The 19,538-nt window shown below is 44.4% G+C and overlaps 1 protein-coding gene across 1 annotated transcript in view; it reads right to left on the bottom strand.

The window, feature by feature from the left end:
- fasn (fatty acid synthase) overlaps positions 1–19,538 on the bottom strand; it is a 100,937-nt gene that overhangs the window by 34,924 nt on the left and 46,475 nt on the right. Inside the window, exons 18-25 of the mRNA XM_078225528.1 lie at positions 19,240–19,320; positions 17,442–17,627; positions 16,577–16,756; positions 14,977–15,180; positions 13,577–13,890; positions 4,847–5,236; positions 3,078–3,242; positions 1,865–1,983 (exon numbers count right to left, since the gene is read on the bottom strand). Coding sequence (XP_078081654.1) covers positions 1,865–1,983; positions 3,078–3,242; positions 4,847–5,236; positions 13,577–13,890; positions 14,977–15,180; positions 16,577–16,756; positions 17,442–17,627; positions 19,240–19,320 — 1,639 coding nt within the window. The remainder of the gene's footprint in view (positions 1–1,864; positions 1,984–3,077; positions 3,243–4,846; positions 5,237–13,576; positions 13,891–14,976; positions 15,181–16,576; positions 16,757–17,441; positions 17,628–19,239; positions 19,321–19,538) is intronic.

Here is a 19,538-nt window from a genome sequence, read left to right as displayed (position 1 = left end):
CAGTGATGCCCTGGGGATGAGGTAACGCCCAAAGATCATGACCATCTTCCTTTGTGCTAGGCATGACTCCAACCAGCAGAGAAGATTTCCCCTGATTCCCATTGACTCCAGTTTCGCTAGGGCTCCTTGATGCCACACTCAGTCAAATGACATCAAGGGCTGTTATTCTCGCCTCTGGAATTCAGCTCTTTTGTCCATGTTTGAACCAAGGCTGCATCGAGGTCAGGAGCTGAGCGGCAATGCTGGAACCCAAACTGAGCATCAGTGAGCAGGTTATTGTGAAGCAAGTGCCACTTGATAGCACTGTTGAAGAACTGTCCATCACTTTACTGATGATCGAGAGTAGACTGATTGGGTGGCAATTGGCCGGGTTGGATATGTTCCGCATTTTGTGTACAAGACGTATTCTGGCTGGATAATTTTCCACATCAAACAATAACAGTTAGTATGAAACTTCTGCCTTTAAAAGTGTACACAGCCTGTCTGCGAGTAATGAACCCATGCCTGCTACCTTTATCTTACATTACAGTCTATAGTTACCTGGTTCATCCAACTTTCCCTTCATGGAGCACAAAGTGCACCATTGGCACAATTCACATATTTTAGAAGGGGTGCGTCTGCTAACTTAGTTACTGATATCTAACTCTTTGATTTTAGTGCAGATTTACTCCTTGCTCCAACTTTTTGGAACATTTACCCCATATATAAATATATATATACATTTCTCCCTTTCCATGGCTGTGCTTTTATCACTTGCTGCATTATAGTGCATTTGCTTCCCATTATCCAATGGTAATACTTTCTTGCTGCACATTTCTGCTGAGCTATGTGTTTCTAACAATAGCAGCTGTGTTAATCCTGCTCTCACTCTCTCCCTCTCTGTAGTCTCAAGCCAGAATCTCCACGCCCTCCACAAGGACATTGGCACCTTTCAACACAATGGAATAGACTTACACTGTTTTAACTAATTTAATAGTCCTACTGCCACAGAAAGACAGCAAACAACAACTAATGGCACCCACCACCTATTTTCCAAATTTAAGTCAACCTATTAGGCAAGTGCTAGATTCCGCCTCATTAGCTGCTGAGGGAAGGGCCCTACATAATATCGACTCAAACCAGCCAATAGCTAAGTCACCCAACAAGAATGTTTAAGCAGGCACTGGATGAAAATATCAGTATATAACCTGGTTGCTCTGAGCAAAGCTAAACTCCACAACTCTCTGGCCCTTCACACTCTACTGGTCTCTTGCAGTTTTAATAAAATCTACCACGTTGATTTTAATTTGCAGAAGTTGAATGCTGCACAGATGCTGTCAGGCTTGCTGAGAATTTCCAACACATTCTGTTTCTAGGATCAGGTTCGAAGCCATCAAGGAGAGAAGGGACAAGAGTACATATCTTAGAATATGCAGAATCAGTGTGAAAGGCGGCCATTTGGCCCATTCCACCTCTACTGGCTCTCATAAAAGACCTGTCCAGTGTAGTCTCACACCCAGCTGTTCCCCCATATCCCTGGAAATGAGTCCTGTTCAAATATGTGCTTAACGGTCCTTTGAAAGTTCCTACGGAATCTGTTTCCACCGTCCCTTTGGGATTGCTTACTCCAGATAAAAACCTGTATTGGATTTCAGCTTGGTTAGCTTCTAGTGAAGCAAGCGTTTTTTAATTTTTTTAAACTAGTCATTATTCTCAATTGGCAGAAAAATGTAAAAACCCAAAGGATCTTGTGGAAAATGTTAATAAATGCTTTTAAAAAAGACAGACATTCAGGCAAGTGGCACCAATAAAGCAAACTTTTTTTATGCCGCTCTCCTCAATGCCTCAGATGCATTCATTAATTATTCATGGAGAAAATTCGCACCGTATTCTATGTCCACGAGGTTCCTGACGAAGACAATTCACCATTCCAACAATTCCTGAATTGCCACAGTCAGTGACAGTGAGCCAGATCGGATCCTCCGAAGGCTCTTCCAAGATATTCTGCAAGAAGAAAATAAATGTTTTCTATAAATCAGTGTTCCCCGTAGCGGTTAGATCTTTCAACTCAGGACTGTTCATGTCAAATTGTTAATTCGGGTCGTTTGATTCTACTTAACAACAATTTGCTTTGAAAATTATCCCAAGGTGTTTCACAGAAGCATCAGCAGTGACAAAAATGGATGTGGAGCCAACATAGGAGTGAAGAGGTAGGCTCACTCGGGGGAACAGAAATGGATTTTAAAGGAGTGTGGGTTCGTGAGATTGAGGGGCTCAGAATCATAGAATCTACAGTGCAGGAGGTCGTCATTTGGCCCATCGAGTCTGCACCGACCACAATCCCACCCAGGCCCTATCCCCATAACCCCATGCATTTACCCGAGCTAATCCCTCTGACCCCAAGGGGCAATTTAGCATGGCCAACCACCCAATCCATACATCTTTGGACTGCTGGAGGAAACCGGAGCAAACCCACCAGAGTATGGGACCAAATCATAGAATCCCTACAGTGCAGAAGGAGGCCATTCAGCCCATCGAGTCTGCACTAACTCTCTGATAGAGTACCTTACCCAAAGTGGCCATAGAAATAGTGCCAATTGTGAGAAAAACCCAAGGTGATTCATTACAGAACAATGATGAGAAAAGTAAAAATACAGACAGTCTAAACCAAACTTTTGGCATTACCTAGGTGTGAGGATGTCGTGAACGAGTCCAACATCCACAGACTGAATTTTGACGAAGCCCATCATAAAACAAGTTTCCATTAAAGATAACTTTGATGGCTCAGTGACGTTGTCCAGTGAGTTGCTGGTCTATAAACATCAGAAAGGTTTGGTCTCGGGTTGGGGAGCGGGCCATCTGGCTTGCGTTGCCATCCCGCCTCACTCACTGTCAGAGCCCTGGAAGCATTCAGTGCCTTCACAACAGGGAGGGATGCGAAGGCAGATGTATACAGTCAATACGACTGATGCGCATGTCATAACTGAGCCAACAAAAAGGGAGAAACTCCAAATCTTCAAAGCTCCTGTTGAATATAACAGACTGCCCTGACAATGGTTTGGCTGCAAGATGAATGGAGGATGAGATACTTCACTTACTTTCAGAGGCTCGATCCAGCTGAAATCTGATGGGTGGGCTGACAGGAAAATTGGGTTCTTGGGTTCAGCCTTTTTGCGACCCAGGAGCATAACAGAGCCATAGAAAGATTTCTTCATGCTAATCAGGTCCAGCGAGGCCTGGCTGAATACCTCTGCCCACTCGCTCTGTTTGAACAAAAAAAAAAGACAATCAGCTTGTAAAATTGTACGGTTTGCCAGAACTGAAGGCCCCATTGTATGCATTACATGTAGCGTCTTGCTTTCAATAAGATGACCAAGCACAAGTAGTGGCCGGGGGGTGGAGGGGGCAAAATCAAAACGTTTAGGCAAGGGGGTTTAAATACAATTGGAACTTGCTGCCTCAGTAATTCCTATTGGTTACCAGTTGTATTAGTGACTTGGGCTCAACTTACAAGCCACTCAGTACACCCAGACTATGCCGTCCAGGTTCTGCTTGCTGCTGTTTGTGCTCGAATTGTGATCACTCCCACAATCCGGTTTCTCACAATCTCCCACAAAAGGAATGCGGAACTGTAGCAGGCGATGGCCGAGTGGTATTATCGCTAGATGACTAATCCAGAAACTCAGCTCATGTTCTGGGGACCTGGGTGCAAATCCCACCACAGCAGATGGTGGAATTTGAATTCCATATATTAAAAAAAATCTGGAATCAAGAATCTACCGATGACCATGAAACCATTGTCAGAAAAACCCACCTGGTTCACTAATGTCCTTTAGGAAAGGAAATCTGCCATCCTTACCTGGTCTGGCCTACATATGAATCCAGAGTCACAGTCATGTGGTTGACTCTCAACTGCCCTCCAAACAAGGGCAACTAGGGATGGGCAATAAATGCTGGCCAGCCAGTGACGCCCATGTCCCACGAATGAATTAAAAAAAAACACTACTGGAGACAGAGTTGATGTGTACCACTCCACAAGTGTGAACCAGCAAGGCCAAAACAAGTACAGAGACATGAAGCAGTGGTGATGGTGGTTTCCACTGGATCAGTATCTCTCTTTTGACAATATTCTGGACACAACAAGAAGGTTAAACTCTGGTCACTATTTAACAACATAGTTTTAGAATTTATTTTTTAAATTTACTAAAGGAATGCTCTTTATTACAACCCCAAACGGCTTCTCTTACTCATTTTGTATTCAACACAGTACCACAAGATGGAAAACAGTGTAGCAACACAGAACGGCCTTTTACTCAGCTCATATCAGTAAATCTGGAGCACAATCAGGGTATTTTGTAACTGAAGATAAATGCATAATTGAAGGAAAGAAGAAAGGTCCAAATTACCATACGGACAATCAGAATATCATGGTTTCTAAGAAGTTCTGTCAAAAACACACAACTGTTTGGAGCAAACAACCCTCAGAGATATTTGATTTTGTGTGTTTTTCTTTTTAAAAATACCCTCCGTCATTCCTTCAGCCAAGTCAGAAGATGCAGAACAGATTCCCACAAGCATTACCCATAAATTGAAGCCAATGATTCTTTCCTCAAAAGTACTCAATCACAAATAACCATTTATACACAAGCATAATTTCATATTCAGAAAGTCTGCAGCCTGACACATCAATATTAAAAAGGTTAAATTTGTCCATGTTGACGTTTTGCTTTTTCTATTTCTTCAGATACAACCATCTTGAGGAAATATCGGAAGGATCAACATAGGAATAGGTCTGACATCTTAGATCTGTTGCATATGATAAGCTTAGAAAAGATGAATACAGTTAAATATTTCAAACTTATTTTACCTGCTCTAGAAGCCCCTGTAATTGCTTGGGGTCTTTTCCTGTAAGGAACGCAATCGTCTCGCCAAGGATTTCTCCTTTGAGAAGGGTGTGCAGCAACACAAATCCACCACCCTTCACTGTCGCAGCCATATTGGAGACAACCGCCTGAGGGTCCTCAAAAAGGAATGCGGAACTGTTGCAGACAACTAACTGAGCGTTGGCCAGACTGGAGGTGGCAGGGCTCATGGGATTCCACTGTTCAATGGAAACCCCCATCTCCTGAAGCTGACTCTGGTTGTGTGACAGGGAATCAGGGTTCAGGTCAGTGGCGATGTAATCAAGGTTGATTACTGGCTGGTTGTTCAGTAAAGGAACAAGGCGAGAATATAAATTTCCATTGCTTGCAGAGACCTAAAACGAGGGCCAAAAAAAAAACCAAATTGTTAAAAACATTAACACACGAACAGACAAAAAAAATGTGAAGATAGAAAAGAGCAACTGATCCATCTGGACTGCTTCATCAAACGGTGATATCTTATGCATGACGATATGCACTTGCTAGCCCACCTAGAATCATGCCACCTCTGTAAAATCCAAGGTGAACCAATTTGGTGGAAAAATTCTGGAAAATCTTTCTTCAATCCTTTTATTCCGAGAAATTGATACCAATTTATAAAGGTTTTGCCAATTTAAGTAGCAAAATTGAATGAAAGAAATATTTTTGTGCTTCAGTGTGCACGGTTCAGAAAATAATCAACTAGAAAAAAATCTGCTGGCAGTCAGAACGTTTACAACATCACAGTTTACGTAAAGGCCTATTCCAGGTGGATTATTTATCACCAGCAATACCCAGTCTGAAAGATGATGCTCTAATCTGTGATTTTGACAGTACCCATAATTACACTGACACCACCAGAAATGACGTGGGAACATTTCATTCTGCACCTTCAAGGAAAATATGGTTTTTAAGAGGTTTGAAAATTAAAGTTTTCACATATTAATTTTCCAAGAATATAAAACTTCGGAAAGGCAATAACTAATTGTTGAATTGAAGAATTTTAAGAAGGGGGTTAATTATATAAACCATTAAATTATATAAAGTTTTATTCGATAATACCTGCGTATTGCTGAGACACCTTTTGTTGAAGCTTTTCTTCTTGCATGCATCAGAACGATTCGCAAAAAGTTTATTAGTGTCACAAGTTGGCTTACGCTAACACTGCAATTAAGTTACTGCTAAAATCCCCTAGTCGCCACACTCTGGCACCTGTTTGGGTACCCGAGGGAGAATTTAGCATGGCCGATGCACCTAACCAGCATGCCTTTTGGATTGTGGGAGGAAACCAGAGCACCTGGAGGAAACCCACACAGACACGGGGAGAATGTACAGACTCCGCACAGACAGTGACCCAAGCCAGGAATCGAACCGGGTCCCTGCGCTGTGAGGCAGCAGTGCTAACCACTGTGCCACCCATAAAATACAAACTCTTTCATCGAAATTAATGGACTCTCTATGTATTCCAACTGTGAAAATTCTAGGTAATAATTATGAAGCAAAATTAAATATTCTGTTTTTTAAATTTCCTTGTGGGGTGGGGGTCAAACTCCCTCTCGATAGAGCACAAGGATTTCATGGTTAAAAATGACACGGCAGGGATCCTGTTGTGCTAAGTCTCTCTCATTTCTGCGACATTCCAGTCTGCCGTGTAAAGCATGGGGTTTCCACCCTTTTGATTCCCCCTAAAGCAAATGCCACTAGTGTGCTGGAGTGCCCGATGCCAGGAGTTGCTGTTTTCTTGATGCATTTGCAACCCTGCGCAGGACACAGCAGAAAAGTCAAATGAGGTGAGGCACATACCAGCTTCTACGCAGACCTCATTCAGGGAGGGATGAAGGATGTAGGTCAGGCAAGTCGCAATTGACAGACACATGACTGGAGTTCAGTGGGGCCATGGTAAACCCCCTTCCCATCAAACTGAGCAGCTGTGGGACTTGATGGCCTCATGGGGCAAACAATAAGCTTAGTGGAACAGGTTCATGTAAGTGCACTCAAATTGACCTCAAACTCCAGCAGAGCCAGAAGACACAAGTAGACAGTCACAGCTTGCTGATATTTAGAGTGCGCGGGAGTATTTTCGGTGTGTGTTAATTCTAACTGTTTAGAACTGATGATAACTCCACCTGAAGCTGAAATGCAATCAGCGTGGGGTGGGTGCAGTAAAAGACACATCTTCAAATTTAAAAAAAAGAGGAAGATATTTAGATAAGGTGATCATGAAGGATGAACAAAATTCAGGAAGTTTTGAGTGTGAACAGGAATCTCAACTCATCAGCATGATTTGCCAGGCATACATAAAAAGGGATTGGAAATCAGAGACGCAGACAAAAAAAATGACCAAAGCATCAATCCTGGTTTGAAGACTGCTGCAGGAAATGCTTGCACTCCACAGCACATCTTACAGGTTAGCGTTACAACATGCCCCACAAGGAGGTGCAATCAAGTTTCAGGTCTTCGCTCCCGGTTAGTGCCAACACATGCAAGCCCTCTACTACCAGCGAGTCACAGGTGCCTTTGCAGCAGCTGGCACAGCTCAGCATCTTCCTAGCCATGGACCCAATCACTGATGGAACCAGCTCACCCGTGTATTGTCTTAGGGTGGCACAGTGGTTAGCGCTGCTGCCTCACAGCGCCAGGGACCCGGGTTCAATTCTGGCCTTGGGGTCACTGGCTGTGTGGAGTTTGCACGTTCTCCTGTGTCTGTGTGGGTTTCCTCCCACAGTCCAAAGATGTGTGGGTTAGGTGGATTGGCCATGCTACATTGCCCGTTAAGTGTCAGGGAGATTAGCAGGGTAAATAACTGGGGTTATAAATGGGTGAGATTGTTGTCGGTGCAGACTTGATGGGCCAACTGGCCTCTTTCTGCACTGTAGAGATTCTAAAGGGTGGGTGACATCTGGTGGGTTATAACTAAGCTCTTCACTGGCTCTTGAACCAGCCTGCTGTGTCTATACAAAATTTAATATGTTGCAAATAGTGTGATTCGGAAGAACATTCCAACGTGATTGTTAGTCAGGAATTCAAATTTGTTTTTAAAAATCCAGTTCAATCAAATCAAGTCCAATTCAGAGTCTCAACAAGTTGAGACATTCCCGATCCAAGCTGACAAGACAGGGCTCTCACCTCCTGTCTTGGGCTTGATCTACATGATCCAAACTGATTGGAGTAGGCATTGCACCTCCTCCAAGACTTGCTCTCATTTGCATCTTAGCCAAAAGGCTGAGAAGCCGCTTTTATTGCTTCAAATGAAGCTAAAATGTAACCTAATGACTTCAACCAAGTACAGCATGTCGATACTACACTTGATCTTAACCAAAAGGCCGTTCAAATGCTGTAACAAATGCTACTGCCTGCTTTGGGGAAGAGATTCTGCCAATGCCCTATCCGTCACAAGGTGATGATGCTACTTCTGTCTGCACCTCGCTGGCAGTCAGATCTATCTGGCTTCTTCGACCATTTGGTGTATTTGGGGACATTCCCACAGGACCGGAATGAAATGGGCTGGGAAGTCTGGAGCACAGGAACAGGAAAGGGAGACCATTCAACTCCTCGAGCACGTTCCACTGTTCCGCCAGACCATGGCTGATCTGTAACTCACCTCCATTTCACTGCCTCAATTATGTAACACTTCATATTCTTGTTCAGAATGTGGTTTTGCATGGGTCGGGAAGGAGGGAAACTCAGATCAGGGTGATGAGGCAGCCCAACCTTGCCCTCTTTGCTATTTATTCCACTTAACCTCGATCTTGCATTCCCTTTGTACCTACTTTGTGTCTGGAATAGAGCGTATGGGTCACCAAAATTGACCCATAAATTTAGGGAGGAGAACAGTCTTTCGTCAAAATCAGAATTGTCACTGTGTTAAGAAGCTTCGTAAGAAGTTTAACAACACCAGGTTAAAGTCCAACAGGTTTATTTGGTAGCAAAAGCCACACAAGCTTTCGAGGCTCTGAGCCCCTTCTTCAGGTGAGTGGGAATTCTGTTCACAAACAGAACTTATAAGACACAGACTCAATTTACATGAATAATGGTTGGAATGCGAATACTTACAACTAATCCAGTCTTTAAGAAACAAAACAATGGGAGTGGAGAGAGCATCAAGACAGGCTAAAAAGATGTGTATTGTCTCCAGACAAGACAGCCAGTGAAACTCTGCAGGTCCACGCAACTGTGGGAGTTACAAATAGTGTGACAAATTCTGATTCTAGGATCGCATGATAAAGACTCAGGAGGAAAAAAGCAGAAATATTTATGTGAAATAGTGTGACATAAACCCAATATCCCGGTTGAGGCCGTCCTTGTGTGTGCGGAACCTGGCTATCAGTTTCTGCTCCGCGACTCTGCGCTGTCGTGTGTCGCGAAGGCCGCCTTGGAGAACGCTTACCCGAATATCAGAGGCCGAATGCCCGTGACCGCTGAAGTGCTCCCCAACAGGAAGAGAACAGTCTTGCCTGGTGATTGTCGAGCGGTGTTCATTCATCCGTTGTCGCAGCGTCTGCATAGTTTCCCCAATGTACCATGCCTCGGGACATCCTTTCTTGCAGCGTATCAGGTAGACAACGTTGGCCGAGTTGCAAGAGTATGTACCGTGTACCTGGTGGATGGTGTTCTCACGTGAGATGATGGCATCTGTGTCGATGATCCGGCACGTCTTGCAGAGGTTGCTGTGGCAGGGTTGTGTGGTGTCTTGGTCACTGTTCTCCTGAAGGCTGGGTAGTTTGCTGCGGACAATGGTCTGTTTGAGGTTGTGCGGTTGTTTGAAGGCAAGAAGTGGGGGTGTGGGGATGGCCTTGGCGAGATGTTCGTCTTCATCAATGACATGTTGAAGGCTCCGGAGGAGATGCCTCAACCGGGATATTGGGTTTATGTCACACTATTTCACATAAATATTTCTGCTTTTTTCCTCCTGAGTCTTTATCATGCGATCCTAGAATCAGAATTTATGTCACACTATTTGTAACTCCCACAGTTGCGTGGACCTGCAGAGTTTCACTGGCTGTCTTGTCTGGAGACAATACACATCTTTTTAGCCTGTCTTGATGCTCTCTCCACTCCCATTGTTTTGTTTCTTAAAGACTGGATTAGTTGTAAGTATTCGCATTCCAACCATTATTCATGTAAATTGAGTCTGTGTCTTATAAGTTCTGTTTGTGAACAGAATTCCCACTCACCTGAAGAAGGGGCTCAGAGCCTCGAAAGCTTGTGTGGCTTTTGCTACCAAATAAACCTGTTGGACTTTAACCTGGTGTTGTTAAACTTCTTACTGTGTTTACCCCAGTCCAACGCCGGCATCTCCACATCTTAAGAAGCTTCACCATTAGGATTAAGTAACAACTTTACACTGTGCAATCTAATAGGTCACAGACACATCTGGTGTCCAGACATCGTGCAAACAAGGAGGTGTCGGTCCAATTTCATTGGAAAATCTATGACACGGCTAATTATATTTGATTAAGCAGCGTGGATTTGCAAAGCAAATAATAGCAAACACATTCACACATGCCAGTTCAGGACAGCTACAGTAAGTACATCACTTACAATCTTCAACACTCACCTCATCAATTTCTCAAAGACATTGCACACAAAATGATAACTCTACCTATCACTTACAACCAATTGATCAATTCGACTTATCGCTCATTGGCTGCTGATGTAATTTGGGTTTTATTTAGGGGGTTGAGGCAGTGGTGGAAAGCAGGTAGGCCTGGTTAACGTATGCAAGTCAGGATCTGCACTATCGTTAGAAACCCGACGGGATTTTAACAGGGTGGGTCAGTAAAATCTCTCAGGATTGGCAGCAGACATGGAATGTCTGAGCCCGTTTTGCCAGCATCCATTCCAAGGCATTCAGCTTATGACACTCATCCATCCCTCCCCACCACTGCACCCTTCCAGAATGTTCCGGGATGGCTGCTTTGGGACACGGGTCACATGGATGAACGCACCACTACAACTCCTCAACTGCGCAGGTACAATGCATAGTCATGGTGGCACAGTGGGTTAGCACTGCTGCCTCACAGCTCCAGGGACCCGGGTTCAATTCTGGCCTTGGGTGACTGTGTGGAGTTTGCACGTTTTCCCCATGTCTGCATGGATTTCCTCCGGGTGCTCCGGTTTCCTCACAGTCCAAAGATGTGCGGGTTAGGTGGATTGATCATGCTAAATTGCCCCTTAGTGTCTCAAGATGTGTAGGTTAGGGGGATTAGCCATGGTAAAATTGCACTGGTGTCCCCCAAAATATGCAGGTTAGGTGGATTGGCCAAGGTAAATCTGTATGGGTTACAAGGATAGGGCAGGGGAGGGGGCCTGGGTAAAATACTCTGACAGAGTCGGTGCAAACTCAATGGGCCGAATGGCCTCCTTCTGCACTGTAGGAAGTTTAAAAATAGCAATCATACACTACTGAAGGATTCAAGCATCCAACTAGGTTTAAACACGCTCTACAAAAGCTCATCAAAGCCCATGACGTCATTGTGGTGTGCTGCATTGGCTGATGACCAAGGCAAGCCAGGACAACACTGTCAGAAAGACCAGTGATCAGCACTTCCAACAAATTCCTCTCTCCACACTGGGCCCCTCTGCAGTTACAATCATTACCCCGCTCAACCCTACGTTAAAAGCACATTGAAAACAGTCCATTTTGATCTCAATGCCCGACTGATGTGCCCACTCAGTAGCTACTATGAAAATATTGAAGTGAAGAGTGTGATAAAGATGTCAATCAAACGACCTACAGGAATTAAAATACCTCGAGGTGGAGGTCATCACCACCCGAAACCTGTGTGGAGTTAAAATCAAATCCTCCTATCTTGGTATCGGCAGTGCATACTCTTTCAAAAGCACCAAAAAAAATTTTAAGCTTAAATAAAAAAGTAGAGGAGCGTGGGGACAATCACTGAATTTGTTCAGACTTCTCAGACACGATCACCTTTACTAAAAGGGGCACAGTGGTTAGCACTGCTGCCTCACAGCGCCAGGAATTTAGATTCGATTCCTGGCTTGGGTCACTGTCTGTGTGGAGTTTGCACATTCTCCCCATGTCTGCATGGGTTTCCTCCGGGTGCTCCGGTTTCCTCCCACTCTCCGAAAGGCATGCTAGTTAGGTGCATTCGCCATGTTAAATTCTCCCTCAGTGTGCCCGAACAGGCGCTGGAGTGTGGCAACTAGGGGATTTTCATAGCAACCTCATTGCAGTGTTAATGTAAGCCCACTTGTGACTAATAAATAAACTTCAAACTTTACTTTAAAGTATCAAATTCATTTTGATTGGCTCAGAAGCAAATGGCTGCTAACCCATTAAGATCTTAAGAATCATTACAGCGCTTTAGCATTAATGTTGTCAGGAACTCTAGTCATTAACCACAGGAAGCTTTGGGTGGGCTGTAAGGGGCGGGAGCAAAAAGCTACCAAACCAAAAAAAGATAAACAGTTGAAATAATGAACTCTCAGCTTAGCACCCAAGCGCCTCTGCTGTGAAGTAATAGTTGCACAACTGTCAAAGTTGCCCAAGCCTTACTAACATGATTCAAAACCTCCTCAAATCTGTCAGAGCTGCCATGTGGTTGGATAGAACCATTATCTCAGGGGGAGTATTGCTGATTCCTCACAGAAAAATGGATAAATCTTTCCAACATCTCAAATTCACCATGGAGACCAAATACATCCCTACACTCACCTTTGCAAATCACACGATTTCCTCCATTCCCTCTCCCCCATGCTAAACTTGGATTAAAATGGGAAGCAGCTCAGAGATTTCTGTTCAAACATCATGAATGAGGTCATCCCAACTCCCGAACTACAACCCAACCACCCTCCCCGCCGCCGAGGCCAACTTTTTCCCCACCGATGCCATGGGCACAAACCTTATGAATTCATTTGTGACATCTGACAGTGGTAAATGCATTTCTGAATTCGAAGTAGATACTAGAACATAGAACGGTACAGCACAGGAACAGACCCTTCAGCCCATGATGTGCTGGACATGACACCAAATTAAACTAATCCCTTCTCCCTGCCCTTGATCCATATCCCTCTATTCCTTGCATACTCATGTGCTTATTTAAAAGTCCCTTAAACGCCCCTATTGCATCTGCCTGCACTATCACCCCTGACAGCACATTCCAGACACATACCACTCTGTGCAAAAAAAACTTGTCCCTCATATCTCCTTTGAATTTTCCCCTTCTCACTTTAAGTGCATGCCCCCGAGTATTAAGCATTTCAACTCTGGGAAAAAAATTCTGACCGTCAACCTCATCTACGCCTCATAATTTTATGGACTTTTATCAGGTCTCCCCTCAGCTTCCGCTCCAGAGAAATCAACCCTAATTTGTCCAGTCTCTCCTTATAGTTCATACCCTCTAATCCAGGCAGCATCCTGGTAAACCTCTTCTACACCCTCCCCAAAGCCACCACATTCTTCCTGTAATGTGGCCACCAGAACTGAACACAATACTGTGGCCCAACCCAAGTTTTATAAAGCTGCAACATGACATCTTGTGAGATAATGTGCACATCCTCACCTTTGTCCACCAAATCACCTTATCAAAGAATCCCAGCAAACTGATCAAATATGACCTCTCCCATCGGAATCCAATCCTTTTCCCCGTCTCTATCCTAAACTTGGGTCATAATGCCATCAGGGGCGTTTTGTACAAAATACTTTACTCGGCAAAAGGAAATCATGCCTTTACCTCAATAATCTTAATCTTCTTGCCCGGGATGTTTTCCAGGGAGATATCGAGACAGGTTTTCAATGCTGGGCTATCCAGCAATCCATTCAGTAACTCGTCTTCATGTAGACAACCTTTCTCAGTCTCCACGGTCTGCTGCAGCTCTGACCAGAGGTTCCCATTCAGGTCCAGACCACACAGTACGTTGAGCAAGTGCAGTAGTCCTTTCTCTGAGCCAGTGGTTCCAGCTGAGGCGGTTACACCAGTCGGTAGACCAGAGAAAGAAAGTTTCAGGCCATGTTTGGACAACTTGTCCTGCAGCTTCTGCACAAAACCTGGAAAAGACGATGTTTAAAAATCAGAGACGGCTGAGAGAAAGCTCCTGTTTTAAAGTCAGGTGCATTTATCAGACGGAATTGGAGGTGGCAAAAGGTGTTCACATAAAAACTAGAAGCAGGAGTTGACCATTTGGCCCATCGAGCCTGCTCCACCATTCATTTTGATCTTGGCTGATCATCGAATTCAATATCCTGATCACCCCCTTCCCCCTATATCCTTAATCCCTTTAGCCCCAAGAGCTAGATTTAATTTTGTCTTGAAATCAGACAATGTTTTAGCCTCAACTACTTTATGTGATAGTGAAATCCACACATGCATCACCCTCTGGGTGAAGAAATTTCTCCTCGCCGGTTTGTGTTCCAAAACATTGCAGACTGCACAATAATGACGATTCCAAGTTTTAAGTTAAAGTTTATTATTAGTGTGACAAGTTGCCACACTCCAGTGCCTGTTTGGGTACACAGAGGGAGAATTTAGCATGGCCAATGCACCTAAGCAGCACATCTTTCAGACTGTGGGATAGAACCGGAGCACCCGGGAGGAAACCCACGTGGACATGGGGAGAATGTGCAAACTCCACACAGTGACCCAAGCCGGGGATCGAATCCTGGTCCCTGGCTCAGAGAGGCAGCAATGCTAACCACTGTGCCACCATGCTGGCACAGAGTCAGTTCATCATTTTAAACAAGTCATCATCAGCCCCCCATGAAGGAAAAAAGTTCAGCTTTGGTTAGTTCCAATCTCATCTCAGGTCACTCAGTAGCAGCATCAGAGGCCTGGTGGTACAATTCTTGTACTGCAGACTGATGGACCCAAGGAAATATTAACATGAGGGATGGGAGGATTAAATAAGATGCAGAAGTGAGACTGAAGTCATAGAGTTATACAGCACGGAAACAGGCCCTTCAGCCCAACTCGTCCATGCCATGTCAGGTTTCCTAAACTGAATTAGTCCCATAGTCTGCACAGTTATGACTGAAGTTGGATTCCTGTAGTGGTAATGCTGATGAAACACTATTCCCAAATAAATATTTGTTTTTTTTTTTAAACCAGAGGTGTTAAGTCTCAGAATAGCTGCTCACCTTTGCACTGTGCTAGGCAGGAGCGAAGTTTCTCACTACCCATCAGACAGTCATTCTCAATGTAAGGGCTGAAGTGGAACTCTTGCAGGATGGGTTGGGTCTGTTGCAGCTGTCGACGGGGAGCGACTGTCGCATGTAACCCACTGATCTGGACTCCTCCCGCGATAATGTTGTCAAGGCAACGATTCACGACGACGCCCACAGCTGAAAAGAGACAAGCGGAGAGGAAAATCACAACAAATCAAGCACGTTTCCAGATAAGAACCTCACAGTTCCATTACTGATCAGTTAAAAATAAAGCTCGACGCAGGTTTCACCACACAGATGTAGCATTCCACAGAATCATTTCTTTAAGCCACAAGCTATTGTTGAAATTGTCAGAGGTTTCTGCTGCGCTGTATGAATACGCGGATGTGTATTAATGTAGTAGAAATTACTTTAGTTGGAGCTTAGCAATGTCTTAGAAATTTTACCAAAGGTGTGATGTAGCTTTTGCGGCACAAAGATGAAGCCCTGTGGAATTACACTGATTACATTCCTGTCCCAGACCAGTCATGTACAGATCAATGCATTGTCAAATCTTCATAAACAGAAGCAAAAACAGCTTCTGAAGATTAGCGTTTAAGAGCAAAACTCTGTGCTTTCAAACAAGTACAGGGAATACTGGGAAAACTCAGCAGGTCTGGCAGCATCAGTAAGGAGAGAAAGCAGAGTTAACATTTCAAGTCCTTCGTCAGAACTGAAGGGAGGGAGTCTTAGATGTTAAAGTGTAACTGAGAGATTGCAACAAAATGTAGCAACTTTTAAGAACAAGAGACAGAAGGCCTGCTGGGGGAGGGGGGTGCATGTTTGCATCGAGGGAATACCTGTATGGGATATTTTTTTATAAAGGGGGTTTTAGGATGGAGGAGAAAGGTCACAATCTGAAGCCGCCGAATTCAACGTGGAGTCCAGAGGCTTCAATGGGACTAATGGGAAGATGAGATGCTGCTCCTCCTCTGCCTTTGGGCACTTTGCATCTATCCCATACACGTATTGCCTCAATGCAAACACACACTCCCTCCCCCTTACAGATTCTCTCCTGATAGCATGCTTGGCAGCATCTGAGTGGTTCCAGCATCCTCTGTTTCTCATTTCAAGATTCCAGCATCTGCAGTATTTTGCTTATTATTCCACACTTTCCAAAAACATGGGGCAGAATTCTCCAGCCACACTGGTCTAAAAGCTGGAAATTCCCGCCTGACCGTCAATGGTGTTTCACATTCTCCGTAACCCACCTGCTAAAATTCCAGTGGCGGGCAGGATGGGGGAATTCCAGCCATGAACTTGATGCTTGTAAATGAAAGCTGGTAGCCTGATAAAGTAGCCAAATTGTTGGAATCTCAAGCACATAAATTTGTACATATTCAACTTCCAAATCTGGTGAAATTTAAAACTAGGTATCACCGTGCAGTTACTAAACAAATGGACTATAGCTCATCACCTGCCACACAGAATTGGAGTCGAATATCAAATACACAACATCCCTCAGCTTTTGTAGGTTAAATACTTTTTTAAAAAATCACTATCAAATTGATCATAGTAAGCATCTTCAAAAAACCTTTTCTGTCTTCTTTGTAATCCTGGACTTTCTCTTCGTGTAACTGTGGGTCGATGCACACAGAGCGGATGCGTGTTGGTATTCTCAAACTGCGGCCAGCGAGTCCGACCACGATCATCTGCAACATGGTATCCAAAAGCGTCACCCAGTTCCCAGTCCACAGCAACTTTCCTTTATCTCCTGGCATAAGAGAGTAGATTTTAATTACAAAGAACAAAGAAAATTACAGCACAGGAACAGGCCCTTTGGCCCACCAAGCCTGCAATGGCCATGCTGCCTAACTGAACTACAACTCCCTACCCTTCCAGGGACCATATCCCTCTATTCACATCCTATTCATGTATTTGTCAAGACACCCCTTAAAAGTCACAATTGTATCTGCTTCCACTGCCTCTCCCGGCAGCGAGTTCCAGGCACCCACCACCCTGTGTAAAAGAAAACTTGCCTCGTACATCTCCTTTAAACCTTGCCCCTCGCACCTTAAACCCATGCCCCCTAGTAATTGACTTTTCCACCCTGGGAAAAAGCTTCTGACTATCCACTCTGTCCATGCCTCTCAATCTTGTAAACTTCTATCAGGTCACCCCTCAACCTCAGTCGTTCCAGTGAGAACAAACCAAGTTTCTCCAACCTCTTCCCTTGGCTAACGCCCTCCATGCCAGGCAACATCCTGGTAAATCTTTTCTGTGCCCTCTCCAAAGCCTCCACATCCTTCTGATAGTGTGGCGACCAGAATTAAACACTATATTCCAAGTGTGGTCTAACTAAGGTTCTATAAACCTTAATTACATTACGGTTCAGTTTCCCCCAGGTTACGTGTGCCCCTTTCGAAAGCACAAAATTGAAGTTTCAGAACGGCACTTACCAGCATTGTTAGATTCCAAGATTCCTTGAAAGTTTTTTCCATATTCATATCCACGTAGACGCAGCTCTTTGTAAATGTCTCCCGGAGAAAGGTGGAAAGTTGTCTCTGTATCTTCAAACTCTGCGTTTGTTTTTATCTGCTTCTTAAAGTCACTTAGGGCAGTTTCTTCCAAAAGAGCCACTTTCCCTACAATTAGTAACATTATGAAATGTGCATTTAAAAAAAAATCTCATAGCAAACAACCTCGGTGATTTTTATAACAATTGAACAGGGTACAGTGCATTTTTGCCCTGGTTTGAATTTGTTTTGCTATTCATTCATGGGATGTGGGCGTCACTGGCTGGTCCCATCCGTGGGGACATTTAAGAGTCAACCACATTGCTGTGGATCTGGAATCGCGTGTAGTTTATTTTTTAGGTTTATATTTTATTAGTCACAAGTCGGCACATTAACACTACAATGAGGTTACTGTGAAAATCCTCTAGTTGCCACACTCCGGCGCCTGTTCGGTTACACAGAGGGAGAATTTAGCATGGCCAATGCACCTAACCAGCAAAGTCTTTTGGACTGTGGGAGGAAACTGGAGCACCTGGAGGAAACCCAAGCAAATTCTCCTCGTTCTCTGGAGACAGTTTTGGACAAGGGAGCAAAGCAAGAAATTTGGGGGTTGGGTAAGAGAATGCATCATGGCCTGCTTCCTGACATATTTCCAACACCCCTTCCCCCCCTCCTCAGTCCAGTAACCTGCCCGAATTCTGCCCTCCACCTCAGTGCTATCCTATTGTATCTTGCTGCGAGAAATACTCCTCCCTTATTGCTGCACAGACTTGCTTATTTCCTATTCATGGTTTGAATTTAGAAGCACTATCTACAATGTAGGACAACAAAATTATGAATTGAATAATTAATTTCTGTTTGCAATGGTCAGTGCTACCTGGCTAGAATTCAATCTGAGCCAATTAGAGCTGATTTGACCACAGGAATGCAATCTTCCATGTATTACACAAGCCCTTTGCCACGTCAGCAAACCGGGAGCTCGGGAGGAAGCGTGTGCACACCAGGAGGTCGGAGATGCGATCAATTTGAAGGATTTTAAATATGCATCTGCAAAGGACGGGCAAGAATGCTATTTTCCTGGCTCGGAGACTTGCCACTGTGCCAGGGTACCCTGAAGACACATCTCCGACAGTAATGGAACTGATGCAATGACAGCCCTTCCCTGGTAAAGGTGGCACCTCCATAGCGCCCCCGCTGCTTGGGCCTCAATACAACTCTCGGCGGTGAGGCAGCCAACAATTTTTCAAACTCCTAACAAGACAGGTATTGTGGCAGTGGCCCGCTAATTGGCTACCTCCTGGACGATCCCACCAGTGGGGGCGCAATGCAGCAACAGGCAGGGTTGGGGTCCAGAAACGGTATGGGCGCTAACATTTCCAAGTGTGGAAGTCTCCAGGATAGATTTTAATATTTTCCACCAGGGGCAGGTTGACCACTCAGCGGCAGAGGGCAAGGGGTGAATATTGGCCACAAGCGTGAGGTACTAAAGGATTTGCAAACAGTACCCCATTGAAGGAGGCAATGCCTTCAACATAAAATATGCAAGGGGACATGTGAAGCACAGGTACTTATTCATGGAAGTGTCTCCATTTTCAAAGGGTACCCAACATATTAGCATCGGGAAAATATGCCCCCATTGCTGGCATTTGTTTGAGTCGCACAAGACGACCTTGGATTTTCCTTTTTCCACCATGTAGCTATTAACAGCCAACGCTATACAATTCATTCAATGCTGACTTACCGCTAACAGCCAGGCTATTGTTCTCCGAAACCTCAAATCTATTCGATGCTGGCATCAGCCGCACTTCAAGCTGGACAGAACCTTGAAAGGAGAACAAGATAAAAATATATCAAGAGCGGAATTCGCAATGAACATTTTTAACTGATTAAGAATCAAGAAGTGGCACGAGTTCCTTTGTTAAAAATCACAGAACTGTTTCATAGCAGAGGGGAACTATTCAGCCCATCTTGTCTTGAGCATCATACTTGGGCCATTCAGCCTTTCTCCCTCACTCCTGCAAATTTAAAAGAATCACACTT

The sequence above is a fragment of the Mustelus asterias genome, chromosome 12, assembly GCF_964213995.1.
Source record: "Mustelus asterias chromosome 12, sMusAst1.hap1.1, whole genome shotgun sequence".
Lineage (NCBI taxonomy): Eukaryota > Metazoa > Chordata > Chondrichthyes > Carcharhiniformes > Triakidae > Mustelus > Mustelus asterias.
The sequence above is the reverse complement of the archived record's forward strand: the minus strand, read 5'-3'. Positions and strand labels throughout refer to the sequence as shown.